The sequence below is a fragment of the Pseudorasbora parva genome, chromosome 1, assembly GCF_024679245.1.
Source record: "Pseudorasbora parva isolate DD20220531a chromosome 1, ASM2467924v1, whole genome shotgun sequence".
NCBI classification, from domain to species: Eukaryota; Metazoa; Chordata; class Actinopteri; order Cypriniformes; family Gobionidae; genus Pseudorasbora; species Pseudorasbora parva.
This window is the reverse complement of record NC_090172.1, coordinates 67936944-67964775: the sequence shown is the minus strand read 5'-3', so window position 1 is coordinate 67964775 and position 27832 is coordinate 67936944. Positions and strand designations below refer to the sequence as shown.

Here is a 27832-nt window from a genome sequence, read left to right as displayed (position 1 = left end):
AGTTATACGTTTTGGTCCCCAAGGAAAACTTTTTGTTTCTCAGAGTGTAGATCCAATGCACAAGACAAAAGCAGAAATCCAAAGAAACCTTTATTTAAATGTATTCAAACCAACTGAAGTACAGGAATTCACAGGAGAAAACGTCTACACAAACAACAGGATTTTTTTTCCAAACAAGGAGTGAACTGAAACTGATATACACACAAAAGACTCAAATCAATCAGAAACCAACCTGAGGTGACAGAACTAATCAACAACCTAGATGATTAACAAAGAAAGTCAGACGTGAACGGATATTCATTTTTAGATATTAAGACTGGAAACTAGACAAAAATACAAAATAAGTAAAGTGAAGTAAAGCATTTTTATGTGTCGGCCTACCTACCATTGTCTATATGAAACGTGCTATAATTGATAAATATGTTAAATATGGCACAGTCGTGCTGTGTTTAACTCTTTATATATTGTTGTTGGGTTTGTCAACTAAATTCTTAAAACAAACATATATAGTGTAAATATTTTAGACATCTAAAGAACATTAATCATTGGTGTTAGAAAACTTTGATAAGATCACATTATATCATGATGATTAATATACAGAAATAAAACACGATTAGTAGATTCACAGAACAGATGAAAGTAAATAAGAAAAATAATGAGGAATGGAAACAGTGAATGTGGGTAAACACACAAACATTCACATGTTTTCACTCATAATTTGTGCAGATGAAGTTGAGTTTGTGAGTTTCAGGAAGGCTGACCCAGCGCTGATCTCCTCCAGACTGAACTGCTCCTTTTCTCTTCTCGAGGCTGCAGTCTTCCGGTGTCGTTCCGTGCCCTGGAGCCCAGTTCTGATAGTACATGTTCTCTCCACTCAGCCAGAGCCACATGTTCATGATGCAGTAGTTGTGTAAACCCAACCACACCTCCGCAGTAGACGCCGCTTTAACCACATTCATCACACGACGCTGCATCTCGTCTGAATGAACCGAGACCAGATCCACATGTTTCTGTCTGCAGTATCTCAGAGCTTCAGGCCACGTCAGGTTCTCTTTGATCAGAATCAGTTTATCTGGACACAAAACAAACCACAAGCAAAAACTAGAGAGAGACTGATCAAAAACAACATGAAGAACACACACTGTGGAGGAATCTGTCATGTCAGACATGTAGCGTGAACTTTAAGATATCTGGAGGTGATGGATGGATTGTGTGTGTTTGAGAGGATCTGCTCACCTTCATGACACACAAAAGGATATTGGTTGTTGCAAGAGAGGTCATGCCATTGTCCCTGAGCATTCGGTCTAATCACTGCACAGTTTTCAACTCCACTATTATCAGGTTGACCAGACCTCCAGTATCTGAATGAGGAGTTGCTCTGATCTGACCACTGCCATGAGTCTCTGAACAGACCGATCCAGACATGTGATCCAGATAAGTTACGATCACTGATGAACTTCTGAATCTGTTGATTCTCATTCTGGTTCCTCACACTGACCAGATCAATGTGATTCTGTCTGCAGTAACTCTGAGCGTCTCTCCAGTTCTTCATCTGATCGACTAAGACGAGTCCTGTGCTCACTTTAAGAACAGAAACAGATTCATGAGTCAGTTTGTTCATTATTCTTACACTGATTTATGGTTTGGATGTGAATAAGAGCAGCGGTGGAGCATCAGAAACACATTTCATTCAGAGACTTTCTACAGCTGATGATATATTAAATATTGTCAATATCTTCAGGATTATTGTAATTATATAACATGAAGTAACATGTTGAAATACTCTGAAATACTGGATTCAGACACAAAGAGCTGAATGAGAGAAACAGAGGAGGATGTTACTCTGCAGATAAATGTGTTAGTTAACTAGTTCAGACACATTTACTTGGACTGTAGTCATTTATTAATAGTTGCAGTGTATCTCAATGCCTGATTCTCAATGCCTGATTTTTAATGGACTATTATACCTACATTAAGGTAATCTACAAAAAATGAAGAAATTACAGGTTTGTGTTGAGATCCTGAAGGTTGAATATATCGGTCACACCTTACAATGAGGTTGTATTAGTTCAAATGAACTAACCATGAACAATGCCTGTAGCTTTAGTGTTTTTGTAAGGTTATCTTACTGACATTATTTACATTAGTTTACTAAGGGTGAACATTTCTAACTTACCCTCTTACTCTTAAAGTAAATATGCTCATCAACATTATTTTACTGTCAGTAATCTTACAAGGTAACACTTTACAATAAGGTTGTATTAGTTAACATTATTTAATGCGTTAGTTAACATGATCTAACCATCAACAATGCCTGCACTGTAAAAATAATAGTAATAAAAAAATTGTTTTTTGTTGGTTTAACTTAAAAAAAAGTAAGTAACCTGGTTGCCTAAACATTTTGAGCTTATTGAAATGAAAAAATTGAGTTGATACAATGAAGGAAATTTGTTTAATAAATAGAAACTCAAAATATTATTGATCCAAACCACATAAAACATTGCCTGTAGCTTTAGTGTTTTTCTAATGTTATCTTATCTTACGAGATTAGTATCTAAATGTGTATCTGCACATATTAGTTTATGTAGCAGTTGACACACACACTAAGGATGAACATTTCTAACTTCCTATCTTACTCTAAAGGGAAAAAATGCTTATCAACATTATTTAATAAGCCATTGATTTTGGGCTGTCGGTAAACATTATCTTACACTGGAACCCATCTGAGGCCGGTTGCATGAAGCTAGCTGAACAAACTCTGAGTTTCAGAGCAGCTTTAGAGTTGACGAATCCAGATAAATCCAACCTGGTTTAGATCAAGTTCAACCGTTTCTCAAAGCTCGGTATAAACTTTCTTTGTCAGCTCAGGTTTAATCCAGAGTTAGCGATCAACTCTGAAGCGCGAGAGCCTGAAAGTGTGACACGTGCGGCAAACAGCCAATCACAGCGCTAAAGAGTTTGAGAAGGCAGATTAAAGATGATCTGACTATATCAGTGCATGACGTGAATAAAGAAATATGCCTAATAATTATCACAAAGAGCACAAATAAATACACGTTGTTAAAAATAATTATGAATGCATGTATTATATTTATATTGCTATTTGGCTACTTTTCAATTAAAATAATATTTATATGAACATATATAAATTCAAAGTGATTATAAATTATATAAATATAATAAATAATTAGCACCAAAAGATGCACAATTGTATTTCTAAAGTTTTCTCATTATAAACTGCTTTAATTTGGAACTAGAGATACAGGGGGCGTGGCTTTATTGCCCCTTTACTTGTAGCTGATTGGTCCAGTTTGGGTTTGTGATCTCTAACCCAGAATAAAACCGGCTCCAGCAGGTTAGCCTGTAGTGTCAGTTACCATGGTGATGAACACTGATAAAAACCAGTCCACCTTCTTGAGCCCGAAAAACCAGAGTTTGCTCAAACTAATCTCAAACTTACCTGGGTAACTGAAACCAGCTTTGTGCAACAGGCCACCGAACATCAACGGATCGGTTGTTCATGTTTATACACACTTTACTATCATTACTTACAGTCTGTGACCCTTATTGTAAAGTGTACACTATTTCAACATTACCTGATGTGTAAACATGACTTACCTTTAACGAAGCATTTATTATTATTTACTGCTTCATAATAAACCTACAAATGTTAACACGTCAGGTAATGTTGAAATGCTTGTTTTGCTATTATGCTTTGTTTAATAATGTTAATAAGGTACAATAAAGCAGTTTTACCTTTAGAGTGAGATGGGGAGTTAGAAATATTCACTCTCAGGCCTCGTCCACACGGAGACGCGTTTAGCTGTATATGTATACATTTTGTACCGTATCAGCGTTTCGTCCACACGGATCCGGCGTTTTAGAAGCATGTATCCGATATTTTTCGAAACCGGGTCCCAAAGCGGATAAATCTGAAAACGCTCATCTTCCGTCTTCGTGTGTGCAGCGAATCCGTATATTTTCTGAAATGGTGATGTCATCACACTACGTCCGGCACGGTGAAGATACAACTACGGGCACTGGGCATGAGCACATCAATATCGCTTAATTTCATGACCGTATCTGCATTACTGTAAGACCGGAGACACACTGCAAGCGTGGCGTTTCTGCAGGCGTTTTCTCTGTCTTTGCACACCAGAAGCGTGTCTGACGCGCTGCTGCTGCTGCTGGGAAGCCCTATACTTCATGTTTAATATAAATATATTGCCTATTGATACAGCAAAGACAGCGTCGGCAGTAGCCTATTGACCATAATATCTATGGTATTGACGGCAAAATAGGCTACAGAATATTTCGTTCTGTATTGACAGGTTTAATATTTCAAAATCGATAATTATGTTGTTTTTTATTATTACAATTTTATTATTACAATTAGGCCTATATCTGCATTTATGTTAACCTAAAGACTTTCACACATGAAAATGTCATTTATTAATATGTATTCGTGTCAAAATGGCATATAAACATCTTTTCCTATGCTGTTTTGCCTAGAATGTTTATCCACCACATTACCTTTTATTTAAACCTAAATAAGAAAGCCATTGTCAGTTCGTCTGTCAGTTGGCCGGCAGTTTTGGTCGCTTTATTAAAATGTGTTGCCGTGTGCCGTGTGTAAAGGAAAATAAAAATAGTTTTATCCTCCTACTGACTAGTGTCGTGCCCCTCCCAACACACACGCGCACACACACACACACACACACACACACACACACACTGCCCCTAAACCTACTCAACACACACACACACACACACACACACACACACACACACACACACACACACACACACACACACACACACACACACACGTTGGTCTATGTGGTTTACAGGGACTCTCCATAGGCGTAATGGTTTTTATACTGTACAAACCATATTTTCTATCCCCTTACACTGCCCCTAAACCTACCCATCACAGGAAACATTCTGCATTTTTACTTTCTCAAAAAAACATCATTTAGTATGTTTTTAAGGCCATTTGAATTATGGGGACATTTGATATGTCCTCATTAACCACCTTTATAGTGTAATACCAGTGTAATACCCATGTAGTTATACAAATTTGTGTCCTCATAAACCACATAAACAGGCTCACACACACACACACACACACACACACACACACACACACACACACACACACACACACACACACACACACACACACACACACACAGATGATTCGACTATCGGTTCTGATTTGAATGTGTAAACCTTAGTCGAGGACAGCCCTAGTAGAGACCATTGGGGGCAATTATTCCTACGATCAACTAAGGCTTACGATGCTTTTGGGAAACGCAGACCTGATTATTTGTTATTGTTCAGTAAAACTTTGAGACAAACGGCTTCATTAGTTAACATGTTCATTCATTATTACCCAACTGACAATGAAAAATACTTATAAAGAATTAATTATTCTAAGTAATGTTCATTTCTTAGTTTCTGTTTAACATTACTAAAATCAAAAGAATTTAATGGACCTAAGATAAAACTAACAATGATCAGTTTTATTTCTTAACTAACATTAACAAAAGAAGAAAACGTTCTGTAACAAACGCAGCTGTTGCTCAATCTTAGTCAAAGCTTTAAATAAAGAGACCTTATTGTAATGTGTTAGCTGTTGTTCTTTATAGCCTAATTCTTTTGCACTTTAATCTGTTTGAAATTTTATTTTATATATTTTTGGTGCGATGTATTATTGTATTGAAACATTTTTATTACAAAGTTATTACAAGAAAAGTTCTTAAAGCTGTTATACTATGACATGGTGCATCTATACATGAACGGTTGTTGTAATTTTAAATACTCACTGTTGTTGCAGATGAACTGAAGAAGAGCACTACAGGGATAATTATAAATCTGTCCATTTGACATAAATCCACAATCGCTGCCGTTAGTTTGTCCAGATCCCCAGTTCAGATAGAGCACAGGATCACCTGAAGACCACTGCCATTTATTAACACTCGTCTTCTGCAGCCCAATCCAGACATCCTGACCACCTCCATCAGTCACACTCTTCTTCAGCTCGATCATGTCGGTCATGTTGTCAGCGGTGGCCAGATCTGTGTAATTCTCTCTGCAGTATCTCTGAGCTTCAGTCCAGGTCTTCCTCACGTTTATAAAGTGATACTGACGCTGAACACATTCAGATACGGAGCAGAGAGCTGTGAAAGAGAGGGTTTGATTTAATGCTTTTCATAACAGGGTCAAACCTGATGAAACTATAAACCAGAAATAAAACTACAGACACACTCACCAATGAGAAGAAGAACCAAATATAGAGTTTGCTCCATTTCTGAGGAAGAAACACATTGAAAAATCTCATATTCATCTTATATTAAAACATGATCATAAGCAGATACATATAACTCGATTCACAATCATTCAGACAATATGATCATCTCAGAGTCTAATTGTGTGTGAAGAATGATCATGTGAGTTGTTCTTACTTTAGAGGTTGTGTGTTTCTGTCCTGAGTCTGATGTTTCTGTCTGCAGCTTTAAACTACGTGATTATTATATCTGCTCTCATCCCTCATTCAGCGCATCACATCATTTGGTTATTTCTCTAAAAAGCCCCGTGTCATATTTGACTTCCTCTAGATTTGTGTTTTTGTCCAACTCTTTCCCCTTATTTGCATAAGTCATGAGTCAGTATCAGTCAATATGAATATGGATCCTCATAATGTTATTTTATTTTTATTCTTTACATATGAACATTAATCATTTATATTTTAACTTTAATAACTAAACAGCTGTCATTGCTGGACTGTATAACTCAGGTTACATCACTTTTAAATTTAATGTATGTTTTATTTTCTCTATTTTAATACACTTTTTTTGCTGTTTAAAAAAAAAATTGTATATATATTTTTGAATAGTTTTTGGGAGAAAGAGGGATTTTTTTGTGTGCCCTTGTTAGGTTTCTTCTTTCCTCTTCTGAAAAGTGAGAGCCCTGTTGTTGAGGAGGAGACGAGATGAAGACATTAAAGTCAATTTATAATGTTAGTAAAGGTTATTGGACTCTTATTATCCACTGAAATAATAACATCATCTTTTGCATAAGAATAAACGTCTCTATTGCCTCTGAATACTTGATTGTGATTGGCTGGAATGCAAACATTAATCTTTTTTAAACGTTGTTTTTTTTTTAAATTCGTCATTTGTGAAAATTCTTATTTTGTTTAGTTTTATACTCTTGCTGTTTCTTTGTTTGCGTATTAAACATGAACATATTTCCATGTAAGCACATCCTCATCACTCATTTGTTTATGTCACGCCACATTTAGACGTTCAGGATGAACAATATTTACATCTCTGACGTGATACAGAAGGTGAAACAGTGAGTGTTATTGTTCTTGTCATATTTCATTTGGTTGTATTTATTGTTTAATATCAACAATGTTTAATATTGCAATGGGCTTCTGGCTGGACTTCCATCATGTGCAATCAAACTGCTGCCAATGATCCAGAACGCTGCTGCACGTCTTGTCTTCAATGAACAGGATGCCGGGGTTACACCTCTACTCTTTATCGAAGGACATCCTGGGATTTTTAACGACCACAGAGAGTCGGTACCTCGGTTTAACGTCTCATCCGAAAGACGGTGCTCTTTGTCAGTACAGTGTCCCCATCACTATACTGGGGCGTTAGGACCCACACAGACCACAGGGTGAGCACCTCCTGCTGGCCTCACTAACACCTCTACCAGCAGCTCCTGGTTTTCCCAGTTGGTCTCCCATCCAGGTACTGACCAGTCTCAGCCCTGCTTAGCTTCAGTGGGAAACCAGTCTTGGGCTACAGGGTGATATGGCTGCTGGTATGATTGGCAGCCATTGAAATCCATTGTATTTTTTCCTACTAATCAATGGCTACCGTAAACTGTCTGGTTACCAACATTAAATAAAATATCTTCCTTTGTGTTCAGCAGAAGAAAGACACTCATACAGGTTTGGAAAACTTGAGGGTGAGTAAATATGACATTTTGATTTCAGGGTGAACTGTCCCCTTAAATAATGTTTTGTTGAAAACCTAAGCTCTTTTATTCTTCAAGATTAACTTGTTATTTGAATGCTATGTAGTTTCACAGAAAATTACCTGAGATAATAATTTTATTAAATTATTGGACCTGACTCCAATAATTTATTATTTATCATTTCCCTCTTATCCTCACCTCCGCAACTTCCTGTCAGCCCTTCCACTCACCTTCAGAGTGGTGTGTTTGCCGGGGGTCTGCCAGTCCACAGCTACTTCTGTATTGGTGGATCCATGGTTTCCGCCTCTGGCATCCACGACCAGGACTCCACCTCAGCTTGACGAGCTCTTGACACTGCCCTGACTCTTACCTGCCTCTGCTCCGCCATGGACCACCAGTCCACCAGTTTCGCCGGTCTCCCTCGCCCTTCCGATGTTGCCCCTCCGCTCCACTTGTCCGGCTTTGCCTCCTCCTTCCGTATCTTTGGCTTTGTTGGGCTCCTCACTCCCTCCAGCTCCATCATGGGTCTCAGTAGCTCCAGTTACACAGTGGTCTGCTGAATCCCCACCGGTGCCTCAGTCTCCAGAGCCAAAGTCATCGTCAGGCTCCGCCGGATCTTCAGTGTCTCCGAGGTGCATTGGCTCTGTGGTTACACCCTGGCCTCCACTGACACCAGCTACACCTCTGTCGGCCCCCTAAGTCATCAGCCTCATCTCCTCCATGTTTCCTCCCTCCGTCACTTCCGCCCTGGGTCTTCCTATATCTACACCCTTCTCCTACCCATCCTCCAGTCCCTCCCTCCCTCCATGAGTTTAGAGTATTTTGCTACTTACCTGTATGACTCACCTAAGTGTTTGTTAAGCTTTGTTTGAGAATTGTGCCTCCACACACCCATGACAATTACACTCTACACTCTAGGCAAAGTATGAAAACACGCTTTTATAGACATTGAACATGTTTTTGAAAATGAATGAAACTTCGACATAAAGTAAAGAACGTTCTTACAAGAAAAAGAAAAAAAGAGTACAAAATTTTACCTTTTAAGGTAGAAGTGGCCATCGCTGGGGTGGTACCCTTAAGGGGCACATTTTTGTACCTCTAAGTCAGGGGTAGGCGAGTTCGGTCCTAGGGCTGATGTCCTGTAGAATTTAGCTCCTACCCTACAGTATAAAACTCAGGGCTCCCAGCATGCATTGCAGCATTAAATATGTCACCACTGTTGAGATTCATAGGCTGTGTCCCAATTCAGGGGCTGCATCCTCCAAAGGCCGCATTTGAAGGCCGATTGCATCACCGCGGACCGACGAAGACTGTCCCAATTCAAACGCTGCACCCTTTGAAGGCCGATTGCGTCATCCTGGCACTACGAAGGCTGCCCAAATTTGGAATGTCATTAAAATGCAACTCCTTATGCTCCCTTCGCTTCTCAGGTGAATGAAGGATACAACAATGGACACTTCGCCCCCTACCTTACCCCACAATTCATAGCGCGCAGGTGACGAAAATTATTTGTATTAATTGGATGCAAGCTGCCATAAATTCCCAATGAAGAAAAAGTTTTATTTAAAGAAAATGGCGAGTTCTAAAGGTGGTTCTGTGGCTGAGGAATTCACATATAAATGTAAGTAGTATTGTGTTTTAATTAATTTAAATTGCTATCTAAAACAAGTGTCAAAAGCATAAATATGGACCAAGCACCGAATCAGCTGAGTTATATTAATCAAATACTAAATGTAATATCAGCAAAATGCTTTTCTTAGTAGGCTATTTTTTATTTTATTTTTGTACTCAAAATATCAAACAATTATTTCATTAGGAAGCATTTAGGCCTATAGACAAGCAAACGTTACTCAATTAAGTAGCCTAACGTTAGCCCAGGGGTCTCAAACTCAAATTACCCGGGGGCCACTGGAAGTAGACTCTGGGTCAGGCTGGGCCGCATCACCCCCCCCCCCCCCCCCCAAAAAAAAAGAGCACAACTTATCCAGTCTTTATTATTAAGAGTCCTTCTGTTTGAACAGTGTATGTTCATACTTCAAGTCACTTGAACATTACTTTCTGAACATGAATGGTTCATATAGGCTTCTCTAGCCTACTCGTGTTTTTTATTTATTTATACTGCCAATATTTTTGAGATTTTTGGATCTGATTATCCTTCGTCCTTCGCACCTATCTATTACCAACAGGTATGTGACGGTAATTGTGTACTAATAAATATGGCCAATAGAAATAAAATCAGTATGTAATACTGAAATAATAAATGTTTTTATTTTTATTTAAAATAATAGACTAATTCAAAGCAAGGCCATAATCAGGTCAAACAGAACAGTGAACGAAATTCTAGATCTAATTCTAGTTGGGAAATAATCAATTTGGGACTATTTGCAAACAATATTTGCATTAATTGTCATCAAATATATTGTTAGTCCCGAGATTATTCGCATGAGTGAATAAGTACGTACATCGGCTGCTTATATTTGAGTTCCTCACTGTTCTAACAGAAGACTTTTAGTAAATCGTCTCAAATGTTCAGAGTTCTAATCCGCTCATAGTTTTCTTCAAATGTTCATCAATGGTTGTATATTAAGAGCATGGACACGTTGCATTTTGTGTGCATTTGTGTGTGTGCAATTTAGTTTTCACCGGAAAGAATAGTCTCTCTCCGCAACGGCATTACGCGATATATTGAAGCCCTTGTCTGTGTGTGTGAAGACTGCGCGAGCGAACATGTGCGCGGGCCAAAAGAGAATGTATATCCCGCCTACTTTGATTTGATTGGCCATTTGAGCGCCGTTAAACCACATTCATTTCGACTGTCTGATTAGCCTCTGTTCATGTCAATCACGAGGTGTCAACCAATTATACTGCACAAGAGAGGGCTGAGCTAACTCTCTCATATACACACACACAAAGTGAGGCATAAAGCGCGGCACAGGCACACGCAACGACTCCACCAAAAATGGTTTTCAGAGCAACGTGCGGGCCACACTAACACTAAACTTTGATGTCAAGTAGGGGGCCACAAAATATCATCCTGCGGGCCGCAAGTGGGAGTTTGAGACCCCTGCGTTAGCCTAAGTTGCTTAAAATAATTTTTAAAATATATCTTGTTTTCTGTTTAACACTAGAAGTAGGCCTACTGATATTATATCTACTTGAATGGCCATAGTGGTCATTCTGACCGTATAGCTACTATTTTTCATACTTCCTTTTTGTCATATTTACATTCGAAGCTTCTATTTAGGTATTAGAAATAAGCTTTGTATGTCTATCATATTTTATGACTGCATAGCCATAAAAAAAGTAAAAATCCTTAAACAAAATCCTCAATTTAAATAAAATCGAACAACATGGAATAAATGGTGCACCGAGGGCCAATCGAACGCAGATATTTCTACAAATTATGTGTGTGGCAAGCGGGAGAGCAAAGTTGTTGTTTTTTTTCATCGCAGTGAAAATGATGTTTTTGAGTCTAAATGACGATTGAAGAATAATATTTTGTTAGATAAAGACATGTTGTGAATTATGGAATTTATTAGACCTTTCTTTTTAATGCACTTGTAACTTTTGGACTTTACTGCTCTGGAGTTATTGGTAATGTTTAGATTGCTCGAGTCGTAAACAATCCTATGCAGACACCAGCATCTTCAAGGCTCTCAAGCAAGGCTAAAACCTCTGTGCCTGACAATCTTTTTCTTGCTGACACTTCAAAGGTCAATAGCATATCTAAACAAAGTTGGTATTGGCATCAGTGACGTGCATCTTCACAGGCGGGGAAAACAAATCTACAAATACTCAGAACTCTTTTGTAATTTTAATAAAACATGAATATTAGAACAAAAATGTAGGCTAAAAGTCAGGGTCCTAGCTAGGCTATGGGTTTAGTTTAAATTTATTTTATTGCAAAATTTAAAAATGGTCAAAATGACTGCCTTGGTAGTTAAGGTTACATTATTTTGCTTAACCCGCTGGCATATTATTTTAGCTTACTTAAAGCAAAACACTCACCCAATTTAAAGTTATTTTTCCCCAAACCAAGACTTGTAACTGCCTCTTGATTTCATAATTTTGAGGTGTTTAAACTAGCCCTACAAACAGGACAAAAATACTAAGAAAAGCTAGTTTTTTATGTATTTATATTTTTAGCCTTGAATTTTAAGTACAAATGTATATTCAAGTAAATAAAACAGCAGCACAAATGCAGAAGAAATGAAGCCAAAATACAGCTGAAATGTGATAGATTAAATTACCTGAAAAACAGACTGCAATAAACAATTTAATGTTATTCAATTAGCTGGTGAAACAAGTGCTAAAATCCAGGGGTGTTTAAAAGAAGTAAAAAAAACTGTTACTAAAAAATTTTACCTTTTGTAATATTTCATTTAGCTGCATATTGTTATACAAAAATAGCCATCAGAAAGGCCATGACAATGAGACAACAACTACATAATACAATAGTCTTTCACTTTGCTGCTGTTTTTTTTTTTTTTTTTTTTGAAGTGCTGTCATGGAAGATATGTCTACAAATGTTTTTAGCGAACTTGAGGATCCAGGCATACAATTAGTGGAGTATTTTCTATATAAATGTACAACTGTGTAATTTACTAATGATTGTAAGATTGCACTGTCTTGGTATTTTTTATTTTTTTCCACAAGTCTTTCCTTTTTCTCTTGTTTTTGGAGAATTCTGGAGAAAATGGACCTGTTGGGGAAGGTCAGTCCCTTGCAGGCCAAAAAAAAAATGTGACAATTTAAAAAAAATACAAAGTAAGCAAGTCAACTGACACGTTTGCTGAAATGTGATTGTTGTTGTTAACAGCATACATGGTCTATGCTCTACCTTAGGATTGCAAGTGTCCTTGGACAGGTGAGGGGGTGAGCGGGAAATCCACTGCTGCAACTTGGCCGTGGTTTGTCTACATGAATGAGGTATTGGGACAGAGGCCTTCCAACAACCCCCCTGTCCTAATTGCCTCCATCCCTGATGACCAATCAGGGCCAAGATCAGCAGTGGCTGCCCCAGCCCCAGCCCGAAAAAGGGGCCGGGAGGATGAGCTCATTGAGCTAATGAGGGAGGACATGATGTTTCAAAGGGAAACTGAGGCAAGGAGGGCACAAGACAGCAGGGAGAAGATGGACAGACTCTTTTCTTTCTTCGAGAAAATGATTGAAAAATAATGTTATGTACTTTTTGGATATAATTGTTCCCTTTCGTTCAGTCACTCCGACGTAACGTCAGTGACTGACGAATGGGGGTTTCGCTTAGAAGCCTATGATCTCCGAGACTAGAAAGCGCCTAATGGCAGTGCCAATGCCATGCGAGATTTGCATGCGTAACTCCGCCTACCCACGTGGGTATATAACCCACATACTTCCTGCCTGCTGGTCTGTCGATTGGTTTCCAGTTGGTGTGTGGTCCCCTGGGCGCTTCGGCATTGACTGCGAGGTTAATCCCCTCACAAAAAGAGCTCACACGTGGCACGTCCTTTTCAGGATGTCTCGCCCGTGTGCTTCTGGGTGTGGCCGGTCTCTACACTCTTCTGATGGGCACTCGCACTGTCTGGCATGCTTGGGCTTCCAGCATGCTCAGGCGGCGCTTGTGGATGAGTCATGTTCCCACTGTGGGAACATGGCCATCTCTGTGTTGCGGTCGAGACTTAATGATCTCCGTGCGGCCGCCGCAGTGAGAGTCCCCTCCATCACCCCCCCATCTGACGTGTCCGCGGTCTCGGTATCATCCGGTCCACGGGGCGTCTCTTCGTCTGGTGGCCAGGGTGACCTGAGGGTGATGGTGTGGAACACAGCTCTGACGCTCATGCCTCGGCCCACACCCCCCTCTGTTGCACCGGTACCCGCGAGCGTTGTGATGGAGCCCGCGGCCTCGGATTCGACCGGTCCGCGTGTTTTGTTCGGTGCTCCAGAGGAGGACGAGATGTCGGTGGCCGCATCACAAGGTGGGCTAGAGTCCTCCGAGGATGATGATTCGGCTGTGCTGCCGCCTCCGGGCGCGCCAGCATTGTCCGAGTCGGACCCAGAGCTGACAGCCATGCTTGCCTGGGCGGCCGCGGCGCTTGGTCTGGAGTGGAACCCTCCGCCCCGGCCAGAGCGTTCGCGGCTTGATGATTGGTTTTTGGGTGCGCCACGTCAGGACAGCCGTCCTGCCGTGCCAATTCCTTTCTTCCCGGAAGTGCATGAGGAGGTTGCGCACTCGTGGAGGGCCCCCGTGTCTTCTCGCGAGTGTTTGGCAACCTCTTCCGCCTTCTCCGCCCTCGATGGGGCGGCGGCTAGAGGGTACACTGGGGTCCCCCCGGTGGAGCATTCTGTGGCGATGCAACTGTGTCCCTAGAGCGCCTCCTCCTGGTGTGGCGATCCTAAGCACCCCTCCAAGGCCTGTAGATTCACATCTTCCATGGTGTTGAAGACCTACAGAGCTGCGGGGCAGGCCGCCGCTTCTTTGCATGCCATGGCAACTCTTCAGGCCTACCAGGCCAAGTTGCTGTGTGACATGCACGAGGGTGGAGCCGACCCAGGGCTCAGAGATGAGCTGCGTGCCGCGACCGACCTCGCCCTCCGGGCAACGAAGGTTACCGCACGCTCCCTGGGCCGGGTGATGTCCACATGTGTGGTCCAGGAGAGACATCTATGGCTCAACCTGGCCGATATGCGGGACGCCGAGCGGACTCGTTTCCTCGACGCCCCCATATCCCAGGTTGGGCTATTCAGCGGTGCGGTCGAGAGCTTCGCCCAATAGTTCTCGGCCGCTCAGAAGCACGGAGGCTATAAAGCATATACTGCCCCGGCGGCCCGCTGCTGCACCCAAAGCGCCGCCGGCACAGTCACCTCAGCTGCCTCGCCGCCGAGGGCGGCCTCCTGCGGTCCCCCCCCGCTCCCGCTCGGCCGCAGCAGCCTTCACCCGGGCCGCGCCGCGGGCCGCAAGAAGCTGCCCCAGTCCGCGCCAGCCCCGCAGCCCGCTAAACTCCAGGCTAAGCAGGGCTCATGACGCGGACAGCTCAGAGATGGGCAGTTCTTTCCAGGAGACGGCAGCAGGGCCGCTCCTTCCCCCGGTGGAGGGCCGGGGGAGAATCTTTTGTTCCGCTGCCGCCCCCCGGGGTGGCAGCACCCTATTGTGGTTCAAGAAAGAACTGACATACCCATCTCTGAGCACCCAGAGACCACTCCGCTCTCGTCCCTCTCTGTCGCCAGCCCCCTCTCAGAGCAGACCCCAGTGGAACGCGAGTCCTTCCCTGGTCTCCTCTGTCAGGGCGCAGCTGTTACCGCCACCCGAGTTCGGGCCGGTAACGCTGCCTCGCTGCCCCACCGAGGGTACGCCGGTGCTCCGCATGACCCCGTTGGAACACTCCCTGGGACCGTGGCTACAGCTGCCGGGACTGTCCCGCTGGGTTGCACGGACCATCCAGCTCAGCTATGCGATTCAGTTCGCACAAGCTCCTCCCCGCTTCCGGGGTGTCCGGTACACCATGGTGGGGTCCAATGCCCCAGTCATGCGTGCGGAGATCGCGACCCTACTGGCGAAGGGCGCGGTCGAGCTCGTCTCTCCAGCCGAGATGAAGTCCGGCTTTTACAGCCCTTACTTCCTTGTACCGAAGAAATCCGGTGGGTTACGACCGATCCTGGACCTTCGCGTCCTGAACCGATTCCTGTACAGGCTTCCGTTCAGGATGTTGACTGCGAAACGCCTTTTCGAATGCGTTCGTCCATGCGATTGGTTTGCAGCAATCGACCTGAAGGATGCGTCCATCCTTCCGCGACACAGACCGTTCCTACGGTTTGCGTTCGAAGGGCGGGCATATCAGTATGCCGTACTACCATTCGGGCTAGCTCTGTCCCCTCGCGTCTTCACGAAGATTGTCAAGGCAGCCCTTGCGCCACTCAGGCAACAAGGGGTTCGCATCCTGAACTATCTCGACAACTGGCTCATACTGGGCCACTCTCGGGACCGGGTGTGCGAAAACAGAGATCTGGTTCTCCACCACTTAGCTCGTCTGGGCCTTCGGGTCAACTGGGAGAAGAGCAAACTCTGCCCAGTGCAGAGGATCTCTTTTCTCGGTATGGAGATAGACTCGGTTGCCATGTGTGCGCAGCTTACCGGCGTGCGCGCGCAGTCACTGCTGACTTGCCTTCATCAAATAGAGAGCAAGAGTGCAGTTCCACTGAAACTGTTTCAGAGGCTCCTGGGGCATATGGCATCTGCAGCCGCGGTGACGCCGCTCGGATTGCTTCATATGAGACCGCTTCAGCACTGGCTTCGCAATCGAGTCCCGAGATGGGCATGGCAGTCTGGCACGCTCCGGGTCCCCGTGACTCGGGCCTGCAGACAGACACTCACCCAGTGGTCGAACCTCAGCTTTCTACGGGCAGGTGTTCCCTTAGAACGAGTTTCCCGGCATGTTGTTGTGTCAACAGATGTGTCCACCACGGGTTGGGGTGCCATGTGCAATGGACATGCAGCTGCCGGCTCTTGGTCAGAGAGCCAGAGCCGCCTGCATATCAATTGCCTCGAGTTGCTGGCAGTACGGTTCGCCCTGCACCGCTTCCTAGCGTTGCTGAAGGGTCAACACGAACTAGTCAGATCGGACAACACGGCCGTAGTAGCGTACATCAACCACCAGGGCGGTCTACGCTCCCGCCGCATGTCTCAACTCGCCCGCCATCTCGTTTTATGGAGTCAGAAGCGCCTGAGGTCCCTTCGTGCTGTCCATATCCCGGGGATCCTGAACCGTGCAGCCGACGAGCTCTCACGGGTTCAGCCAATCCCTGGGGAGTGGAGACTCCATCCCCAGTCGGTCCAGCTGATCTGGGATCACTTCGGGGATGCACAGGTAGATCTTTATGTTTGCCTCCCACGACTCGTCCCATTGCAGCCTGTACTATTCCCTGACCGAGGGCACGCTCGGCACGGATGCACTGGCGCACAGCTGGCCGCAGTGTCTACGCAAGTATGTGTTTCCCACAGTGAGCCTTCTTGCACGTGTTCTGTGCAAGGTCAGGTAGGACAAGGAGCAGGTCATTTTGGTCGCCCCGTACTGGCACGGCCGGACCTGGTTCCCAGAACTAGTTCTCCTTGCGACAGCCCCTCCCTGGCCGATTCCTCTGAGACAGGATCTACTCTCTCAGAGACGGGGCACCCTGTGGCACTCGCATCCCGATATTTGGAACCTCCATGTGTGGCTCCTGGACGGGTTGGAGCTCCTCCAGCACTGACGACGCCGACGCCAGTAAGTCTGCCCTTAGTCCAGATACTCATGTCCGGCCAGGTGCCCCATGTGCATGGTTCCCCTCCGGCGACCCCCACATGTGTATTTCCACCGTAAGCCTCCCTGAGCGGGTGTATTACCTTGGCAACCTTGCCACCCCCTGGGGTTAAAAATCCACCTGCGGCTGGTACCCCAGTGATCTTCCGTATGCAGCCCCCCGGGGTCATACATGTATTCTTAAGTCCTCCCTACGGGTAGGCATCTTGGCGCATATTTCCTCCTGGAATATGCCTCCCAGTGTACCTTGGTATTCCTGCGTTAAGTAGAGGCCTTTGAGCGTCCTAACTTGCATCAGGGCTCTCACGCTTGCGCAGGGCACTGGAAGACAGCCGAGTGGTGTTATTTCATTGGGACCCCCATTCGTCAGTCACTGACGTTACGTCGGAGTGACTGAACGAAAGGGAACGTCTCGGTTACGTATGTAACCCTCGTTCCCTGAGGAGGGAATGGAGACGTAACGTCCCGTTGCCACATCTGCTGTACCGCTGGAACGGAGTTCAACTTGGCTCCTCAGCAGGTAAAACATAATGCGGTTATGCCAGCTACTTCCTTATATACCCACGTGGGTAGGCGGAGTTACGCATGCAAATCTCGCATGCCCATGGCATTGGCACTGCCATTGGGCGCTTTCTAGTCTCAGAGATGATAGGCTTCTAAGCGAAACCCCCATTCGTCAGTCACTGACGTTGCGTCTCCGTTCCCTCCTCAGGGAACTAGGGTTACATCCAACCGTTACATCCAACCGAGACGTTTTCAGTTATCACATTTCATACACAATGGCAATTCAAAGTGCTTTCAGGAAAGCTCTGTGCCTTGCCAGCCCTGCAAACTGCCTCCAGCTTCTCTGGGGTGTTGGGGAGATGAATTACTTCCTCAGCAACTCGGTGGACAATGCGGTGGACAGTGGAACGAGGCATGTCAAATGCTCTGGAGACCACCCTGTATGATGTACCACACGCCAGCCAGAAAAGAAACACTAGGGTCTCGATTGTTGAACCCCATCCATGTCGAAGTTCATATAGCAAATCCAGCAGCACTGTCAGGGCCTCCCTGCTCTGCCGAAAATCAGGACGTGTATCAGAATCACTAAAAAATCTGTCCAGCAAGTGGGACATTCAGATTAATCCTGCAGTACAGGGGTCTGGTCTAATTTAGGGAAAGAAGGAAAAGAGAAATTGAGAAATCAGTGATGGTTTGGCAGTAATATGATTGCTGCACTACATTTTATGTTGCATTTTACTTTTTACTAAAGTAGGTCTACATGTACAAATGTAAAGTATATTTAAAAAATTTACTTCCTTCACCACTCGTCTTTTTTAAAATGAAACTAACAAAATATATTTTTATTGTTTCTTGTTTTTATGGTTTAATTGCCTACAAACAAAACTGGGTTGAAAACCTGTCTAAATACATTCACCATGGTCAAGAGAATAAACTATAGCCTATCAAATAGCATCTTGGCAACATATAAGTCAACATTCAAACTGCTTTATGTGTATTTTGTTTCTTCGTGTGTCATAAGATTATACAAGTTAGTTGAAACCAAATTCTTAGCTACAAATAAAATGTACAATCTGTCAATAAGAATGCAGCAAACCAGTTCAACTTACCTGACTATGATCTTGGCAAAGTCTCAGATAAATTACCCGGTGGTGCCGGGGTTGAAACCCCACCATCTCCTCCAGTAACTCATACAAAATAAAAATAAAAACTAGCAATTCTGGCTCCATAGTTTTCAGGATGGCAGCTCTCCTCTCACACAGTTTGCTCGGTGACAGCAGTGGTAATAGGGAACAGCTTGTGGCTCAATTACCAATGAAGGCTACATTTGGCGCCTCTTGTGAAGGCCATGTAGGCTGTATCCTGATGGAGCCCCTGAATTGGGACACAGCTATAGGCTGATTCTTGATATCTGTGTTTGTCTTAACTTTTTTTGAATGACAATTCAGAAGATCTGTGGCAAGAAAGTATTGTTGGTTAATATTATTTATTAACATTTTTAGTCAGTAATGAGTTTAGTCAAACATTTGTCTTGATGACAATTTTTGATTTGAACAGATTGAGTGTTTTTTTAACACTGTATCAAAAACAACAAACTTGCATAAGAGTCAAACTGGCCAACTAAAGGAAACACTGATCCCCATAGTGGTGATCAAACATTTTCAATAAATCATCAACATTTAAACCTTGGTTAATTCTCAATAAGAGCGTTTATAGCCGTCTTTCAGGGTTGGAGCCAAACTCTGCAGGACAGCGGCTCTCTAGGACTGAACTTGCCAATCCCTGCTCTAAGTAGAGGAAAACAAATATATAATTGTACCCTAAGGGCCAATTGTGTACCTGTAACAGAGTTAGAATTGTAATGTTATTGTGAATCCTTCTGAATTTGGCAACATCTAATGATTTCACGTTGTATTAGTGCCCTCAGGTGGTTTGTGTAAGGACTGCAGGCAAAAAAAATTCGGTAAGACGGGAGCTGACGCAACACAGCAGTTGCAATGTGTACTGCACGCTGTGGCTGGGTAAACTTAAGCTCTGTCTCAATTTAATAAGATATATTCAATAATAATGCAAAATAAGTTTTGTTTTCAAGCATTTTATGTTTGTGATTTACTGAGGGTAATGTTTTGACCATTTCATTTGACCCTTAACATATATTTTATAAGTTATTTGGCCTTTCGTGAACTGTTGTCATCAGGGCCACAGTGTTGATTTTATTTTACATTTGATTTAGGTCAGTTAAGCCTGCAGCGTTATTGACCACTAAGAGGGTGATTTATTTAATTCTACAGGTATGTCTTTTATATGGTTTTGCTCATTGTTACTAATGTTATATGTAAAGAGTTGTCGTGTGTTGTGATGCAAATTGGTGTTAATGCTGTTATGATGCAGCACTGAGCTGCAATGTGTACTGCACGCTGTGGGTGAGTTAAGACAGCAGCGATAATAACTACTAAGAAGGTGATTTATTTCATTCTACAGAAGTAAAGAAAAAAAAGAAGATTGACACCAACCAACATTTGTGTCTATGCATTTACTGATGGAGGGATTCGGGCAGAGATTAAACTTGCAATGCAAACAGTCGGATCTCAGTAGGGTCAACGCAGAGTAGAAGAGAGAGACCAGGGCTGCATTTCCCGATAACGTTCTTAGTGCGCTACGAATACTCTAAAGGTATAACTTAACTGAAGGTATCCCGTTTCTAGGTGTGTTCCCCGAACTGTACCTTAGGAGGTTGCTTAAGGTAACCCTTCTTAAGTGTGACGTTAGCGGTGCTGTCCGTGACGGCGGTGATGAATCGGCTTATATCAATGGCTCAAGAATCGGTTATTTACTCTATGCAGGGGCTGTTTCACTGCGTTATGTGAAAAATTATGTTCTTTATAAAAGAAGCACTTTTAAGTATTAAACTTTCAGTAACACTTTATAATAGCTCACGCTATGAAGTATTAATAAAGCATTAGTAAATAGTTCATCATTTATAAAGCATTAATAGACATTAAATAGGCAGTTTATAAATACAACTATAAACGCTTTATTCTTGATTTATACTTATATCTATAATGTGTTTAATAATCGTATTTTCATACTTTATAAATGATCAATTTATCATTTCTAAATTAAGTATTACATTATTTACAGAGGAGTTATTTAGTTGTCGTCAGTGGTTCATATGATCATTTCGTAAGTGTAAGTAAAGGGTTAATAATCTATTTAAATGTATATTTATACATCTTACTATTTAAAGGGGGGGTGAAACACTCAGTTTCAGTCAGTGTCATGTCAATCTTGAGTACCTATAGAGTAGCATTGCATCCTGCATATCTCCGAAAAGTCTTTATTTTTTTATAATAAGATAAATTATATAAGATTATATAAGAAAGATGCGCTGTTCCGAGTCTTTCCGAAAAAAGCCGAGCGGGTGGGGGCGTATCGTGTGGGCGGAGCTAAATAATGACGTGTGCTCGCTGCTGCTATTGTGTTGAGTCGAGTGCGTCGTAAAGCTGTGTCATCCCTAACAGCGGGGAAAAAAACTTTATTCAAAATAAAAATATGGCTTTTAATCAGATACAGCCATACATCTATGATCCGGAATCAGACCCAGAGGCTACAGTTGAACAGGAGCAGCAGCAAAAACGACTAGAGCAGGACGTCTCTATGTGGTACAAGTTATACACTAACTATATAATATGCTTAGCGGCTTGTGTTATTTACATATTTATACTTGAATTATATCGTCGTATTTTTGTCTTTGAAGGTGTACATGTGGGAAGTGCAGTTGTGCACGTGTGTGTGTGTGTTTACGCGTGGTTTGTGTAGACAGTAAGCGGACTGGTTTTGCACGGCAGGCTAAGTTAGTGTTTACATAGAAAGACACGGAATAGTAGCGCATTTGAATGAAGAAGCGCGCTTATTTAGTTCAACATATTTCCCCCCTCTTTGTGTATTGTTGTTTGGAGTGCTTTTACAATACACAAACATAAAGTTACACATATAGTGGCCAGCTAAACAAATGTACACGCACTACACATCGCATGCTCCATTGATCAATTAACTATACGTGATCATGTTTGGGCTACTTGATGAGCATAGGCAAAAACACAGACATTTGAAGCAGTGTCATTCACCGCCCGCGGTTCTAACGTTGGGACTGCTCCATCCTTCAGCATTAGGCGATCGGGAAAATCCGGTGTCGAGCTGGGCCTTGTTTATGAAACAGTCGGCACCGAAATGCAGCGAACAGATATAAACATTCGCGCAACTCAGTTGCTGATCCGGAAAAGCAAATTACATCCACTGTTGCCTTAACGCGGGGTTTTTGGGGAATCTGTGCAGGACTGTCTTGGTCTGGCAACCAAAAACGCACTTTTTGATGTCATTGTAATTGTGCACATCACCTGTCCAGCATCCTACAAGCCAGCGCTTTGATGGGCGTAGGCTGTTGCTTTCGCTCTCTCTCTCCCTCCCTCTCTCTCTCTCTCTCTCTCTCTCTCTCTCTCTCTCTCTCTCTCTCTCTCTCTCCCTCTCTCTCTCCCTCTCTCTCTCTCACGCTCTTCCGGTAGAATTGTCCGTAAGGCCCATACAAGGAAATTCCGCCCCCATTAACGTCAAAGGGGACGCATGATCTCAAAAAACTTGCCGAAACTTATGACTAACCGGAAGTAGTATTTTTGACAAAGAAATACTCCCATCAAACGTCCACCTTAACTTTTGAAACTTTGTCTATGTTTAGTATGGGATTCCAAGTCTTTAACAGTGTAAAAAGATCAGTATGCATGAAACAGCATTTCACCCCCCCCTTTAAAAACACAACAACACACAATGATAAACTCACTTAAATAGGCACTTTTACATTTCACTTTGAAACCAAATCTTCCGCGTTCATCTTGTCTTTTTTTTTTATTGTATGGAAAGTCCCATTAAAAAAACAGACCGCCATTACATTTTTCCTCTCGTGTACCCCTGGGGGTGCACGCACCACACTTTGGGAATCCCTGGCCTACGCGATAAAAACGCAAAACATATAATGAGCTGCTACTATGGGAGAGAAAAAAGAAAGAAAGACTAGAGCCCCAGCAGCTGATTTCAGGGCTGAGTTTGTCTCGACAAAGTTGGTCCAACAAGATCTAAAAGCTGCTGAATTTGCTGTCATTGTAGGCGAAATGTATTTTTAATAGCAGCTTCTGACATGGTAGCCAGGGGACTAAAGTTTTCACGTATGAAGTGCACACACTAGGGGTTGCACCGACTAACCGACCTTAATGCTCTGCCATGACGCTTTAAGCTTGACGTCGACTAGTCGCTGGCCTATAGAGGGCACAATAAACAATTTCCTGACACGCAGGCTCTGCTTTGAACAGTTAAAAATGACAAATAAATGCATACTCCGAGAGCTCTCCACAAGACATGTTTGATTACTATCTGGATGCTCAAAATTGATCGGGAGAATGCAGGCTTATTGTACATGTAAGTTAATCATCACGCTAAACTGCGTGCTTCATTGCAATGCACACACACACACACATAGCCTGATCACGCGGAGATCGCGCGCGCCTCACACAAAACCATTCAGTAGCGCAGAAATGTATCAACACTGTTCTGTGATTTATCTTTAAAATAGCTTAGAAACTGAAACGTTCTAGCATATATTTCTTGATAACTAAAACTCACAGCTTCACTATTAGTAGAGAGACACTGGCAGTAGAAATGAATTCACACACAATCACTCACTAATGCATTCATATCTTTATTGTGCTACTTTATCTGTATCTTATTCAGAATGAGCAGAAATCTGTGAGAAATATAGCGATCATAAGACAAAAGAACTGATACTAATAGGGATGCACCGAATGTTCAGCAACCGAAATTATTCGGCCGAAAATAGCCAAAAAAAGCACTTTCGGCATTCGGCCGAATAAGTAAAAAGGCAAAATAATTTTTGCCGAACAATGGCGTTTTTAATGACGCGATCAAAAAGTAACCCAGGTAGAGTGAGAGGCGCGTGCTTTATGCAGCAAACATGTCAGCAGTGTGGAAGCACTGTTTAGTGCTGCATCTCATGTCATCGATGAGAAGAGGAACCGACTTTCATGTGAGAAAGCAGAGAAGCTACTTTTCATAAAGAAGAACCTGCCACTTTTCCTGAAGAAGTAGGCTAAGTAGGCTTATGTCTAGGACAGGTATTTATTTGTTGTGGGTTCATCCACATTTTTTTGCACTATTCAATGCACATTTATTGTTGTAGACATACAGAGTTACATTCTTTCAGCAGTCAGTTATAGGCCTAACATAGGCTATTCAAGAAGGGGGGCTTCAAAGACGGCCAAATAAAAATATATTTTTTATTTTACAAATTATTTATTTTAAGTTATGTTGTGCTTAGTTTGTATAATATCTGCTGGAATGTTAAAAAAATGTTCAGTGTTAAATAAATATTTTGAAATTGTATTTTTGTTATTTGATTTATTTCTCTGAAAAGCAACACAAAATAGTACAAAGCAAATTTTTACTATTTAATTATTGTAATGGTAAAAAAATGGCCAAATAAATGGAAAAAATGCGAAACACCGCGTTCGGTATTCGGCCAAGCATTTCATTTCGGTGCATCCCTAGATACAAAAGCTGTGATGTAGGATTAATAACCTCATGGGCAGCGCTGTGTCATATGCCATAGCTGTCCTGAGCACAAGAAGACCCGAGTTCGAGTCTCAGCTCGAGGCTCATGGTTATTTATTAATGACGTCATCAGCGACTAGTCGACGACGACTCGACTTTCATCACATAAATGTCGACTTTTAAAACATGGAAGTCGTTTCACCCCTAGCACATAGGCAAGGCAAGTTTATTTATATAGCACATTTCATACACAATGGCAATTCAAAGTGCTTTACATAGAAAGGAATTAAAATAGGGAGAAAAATGCATAAGAAAAAGAATACAATGTAAAGAGAATTAAAAATAATCGAATGATGATAACCAAAGAAAATAACAAAGGTAAACTAAAACAGTTATAAAAAGAATTTAAAAAATGATGCATAGATAAGATAAGGTGCAATCAGTCGGACTTACAGTGGCTCAGAGCTCGTTCAGTAAATGCTCAGCTGAACAGATGTGTTTTGAGTCTGGATTTGAATGTGGCTACTGTTGGAGCACATCTGATCTGTTCAGGAAGCCGGTTCAGCTGCGGCTGGCATAATAGCTAAAGGCAGACTCTCCTTGCTTTGAGTGAACTCTTGGTATTTCTAACTGACTTGATCCTGCTGATCTGAGTGATCTGTTGGGTTTGTATTTAATCAGCATATCTGCGATGTATTGAGGTCCTAGATCATTGAGTGATTTATAAACAAGTAGTAGTACTTTAAAATCGATCCTAAATGTAACTGGAAGCCAGTGTAAAGACCTGAGGACTGGTGTGATATGGTCATATTTTCTGGTTCTGCTCAGAATCCTGGCAGCAGCGTTCTGTATGAGCTGCAGCTGTCTAATGGTCTTTTTGGGAAGGCCAGTGAGAAGGCCGTTACAATAGTCCACCCTACTGGTGATGAAAGCATGAACCAGTTTCTCTAAGTCTTGCCTGTGTAACCGGTCTTCGCTCTGCGTTGTGTAGGGTGGTAAATGAATGAGACTTGGCATCAGGAATCACTCATGGCATATTGAATAAAATGAAATTTCATCAAGCTGGAGAGTTCTGTGGCCTTCTTTCACAAGTTTGCCTTTCTTCAGTCGCATTTACCGCGAACTGAACTACATTTAACATTTAACTTCTCTCATATAATGAAATCAATAGTGCTCACATATTTCATAAAGAAACATTTGACATGAATTTAACAATAACATGAGTGAAAACATACCTACATGAATAAAATGAAATTTTATCAAGCTGGAGAGTTCTGTGGCCTTCTTTCACAAGTTTGCCTGTTAGTGAAAGGCATTATTTTAGCCACAGAATTAGCCTGCTTGTGCTTAATGAATACTCTCCAAAATTTGCTTTACATCACTCACACAAACTTCATACACATCTGAATAATATTAAAGTGCATTTAAGAACTAAACTGCATATTTTATCTTAGTTAACAAAGCTCATATAAAACTTTTTATACGGAGCTTCAGTACAACTCACCTCTCTTCAGTCGCATTTACCGCAAACTGAAGGAGAGCGGGCGGAACCGGAACAAGAGTCTTAAAGGGGCCACGCGCCTTATTTAACAAAACACCAAATCACTGAAAAATGGACATATAACGATCGAAACATGACATCCCATTCAAAATAACCCAATATTAAAAGAATAAATTTAATGAAATATTAAAAGAATACTTTTCAGAATACAAGACAATAATATAAATGTAAAATAATTGACAGAGAGATTTTTGAGTGAAATTAAATAAATATTACACCCGTTACACCTGGAAACAAAGCATCTAATTCTTGCAATATTTTTCAGATGATAGTAAGCTGATTTAGTTATTGCTTTGACATGACTACTGAAACTCAGGTCTGACTCCAAAATCACTCCAAGATTCCTGACTTGATTTTTTGTTATCAGACCTTTTACCTCAAGATATGCGTTCCCCTTGAGAATTTCATCTTTGTTTCCAAAGAATTTCATCTTTGTTTTCCACATACACTAAACGTCTTTGATTTAGCACAATTCTATTCGCTGCCAAAGTTTGACCAAACTCCTCCACAATCATTCCCTTTAAATAGACTCCTGAGCTTGTCCTGTCTAATGGTTTGCCAGCTGATGTACCTTTGGATAATATCATTAAAAAGCTAATGACCATTAGTGTTTGTAATGACATTTATGACAATTTTAATCCTTGCATAAAAAACAAAACAAAACAAAAAACAATTCAACTAGCCTAATTGAACACTGGGTGTATATTACAATATATACATTACAGTATATTCAGAATTATATTCGTATAGACTGACATATAAAGAAGTGTTTTGCACAGTGGTGGCCACTAGTGGAATGAACTGTTAATGGTGATAAGGTCAACCCAGGCTCATTGGAAATACGTGACTCTGCCTACATTTTTGCAACACCCCAAATATGTTCCTCCAGGTACGTTTACCTGCACTTTTTGGGTGAAACGTCCACCGGAGGCGCTAAGTGGTAATATTTTTAAATATAAAATATAAAACCATCATCTCCGCGTGTATGTCTACGCTGTGTGATTCCCCCAACCTGATCTGACAGAATGAATATTTATAGCCTAATTTTATATTTTTGAGCAACTAACTCCACTCCTACCCTAAACCTACCCACTCTCAACAATATAAAACACGTAACAGGAAAATAAATGTACAGTCACAGTTATTTATTGCAAAAACTGACCAAAAAACTGTATAAAAGTATTAACTCATGATGCATTCCAAGTCTTCTGAAGTCATACGATATCTTCATGTGAAGAACAGAGTTGATATTAATGTTTTAGTCGTTGAAATGAGGATCGCGCTCCTTTGCGAACAGAACACACACACGCACTCGTTCATTCATATAATTCAAATGATACACACAAGTTGAATGACGCGATTGGTCACGAGACACACAACAGCCAATGCTGTCAAAGCTGACCTGATGTTTCTTCTGGCAGCAATATTTGAAATTTATTATTAATCTTTGGTGGATGGACTCGACGTTACTGATCGCTTTTGGGGATTTTCTTCACACAAATCAATCGTTTGGCCTCGGAACACTTGGGATATTTGTACTTTCTGAATTGTGCCTGCAGTCGTATCTGCCTGTTATATCGTGTTTTTTATAATACACAAATGGGTAGGTTTAGGGAAGCATTTGAGTTACACGTTCAAAATGTGTCTGAATATGTGTGTCCACAAGGTAAATGGATTTATAAACATACTAAAAAGCGATTATGCGTCTTGATAGTACGCCAAAATGCCATACGAATTGGCGTGTCATAAATACGCCATTTCATGAGATCAGTCTTGGAATGGAGAAAAAATATTACCACTTAGCGCCTCCAGTGGGCGAGTCACGTATTTCCAATGAGCCTGGGTTGATAAGGTATAGCTAAGAGTGGTCCAGACCAACCTTACGAAA

The 27832-nt window shown here is 42.0% G+C and overlaps 1 protein-coding gene across 1 annotated transcript; it reads right to left on the bottom strand.

The window, feature by feature from the left end:
- Positions 1 to 141: 141 nt before the first annotated feature.
- LOC137081503 (macrophage mannose receptor 1-like) lies at positions 142 to 6406 on the bottom strand. Its single transcript, XM_067447654.1, has 3 exons — positions 6275 to 6406; positions 5829 to 6182; positions 142 to 1072 (listed from the first exon to the last, which is right to left on the bottom strand). The coding sequence occupies exons 1-3, from the start codon at positions 6309 to 6311 to the stop codon at positions 708 to 710; spliced, it is 756 nt and encodes a 251-aa protein (XP_067303755.1). The 5' UTR covers positions 6312 to 6406; the 3' UTR covers positions 142 to 707.
- Between the last annotated feature and the right edge of the window lie 21426 nt (positions 6407 to 27832).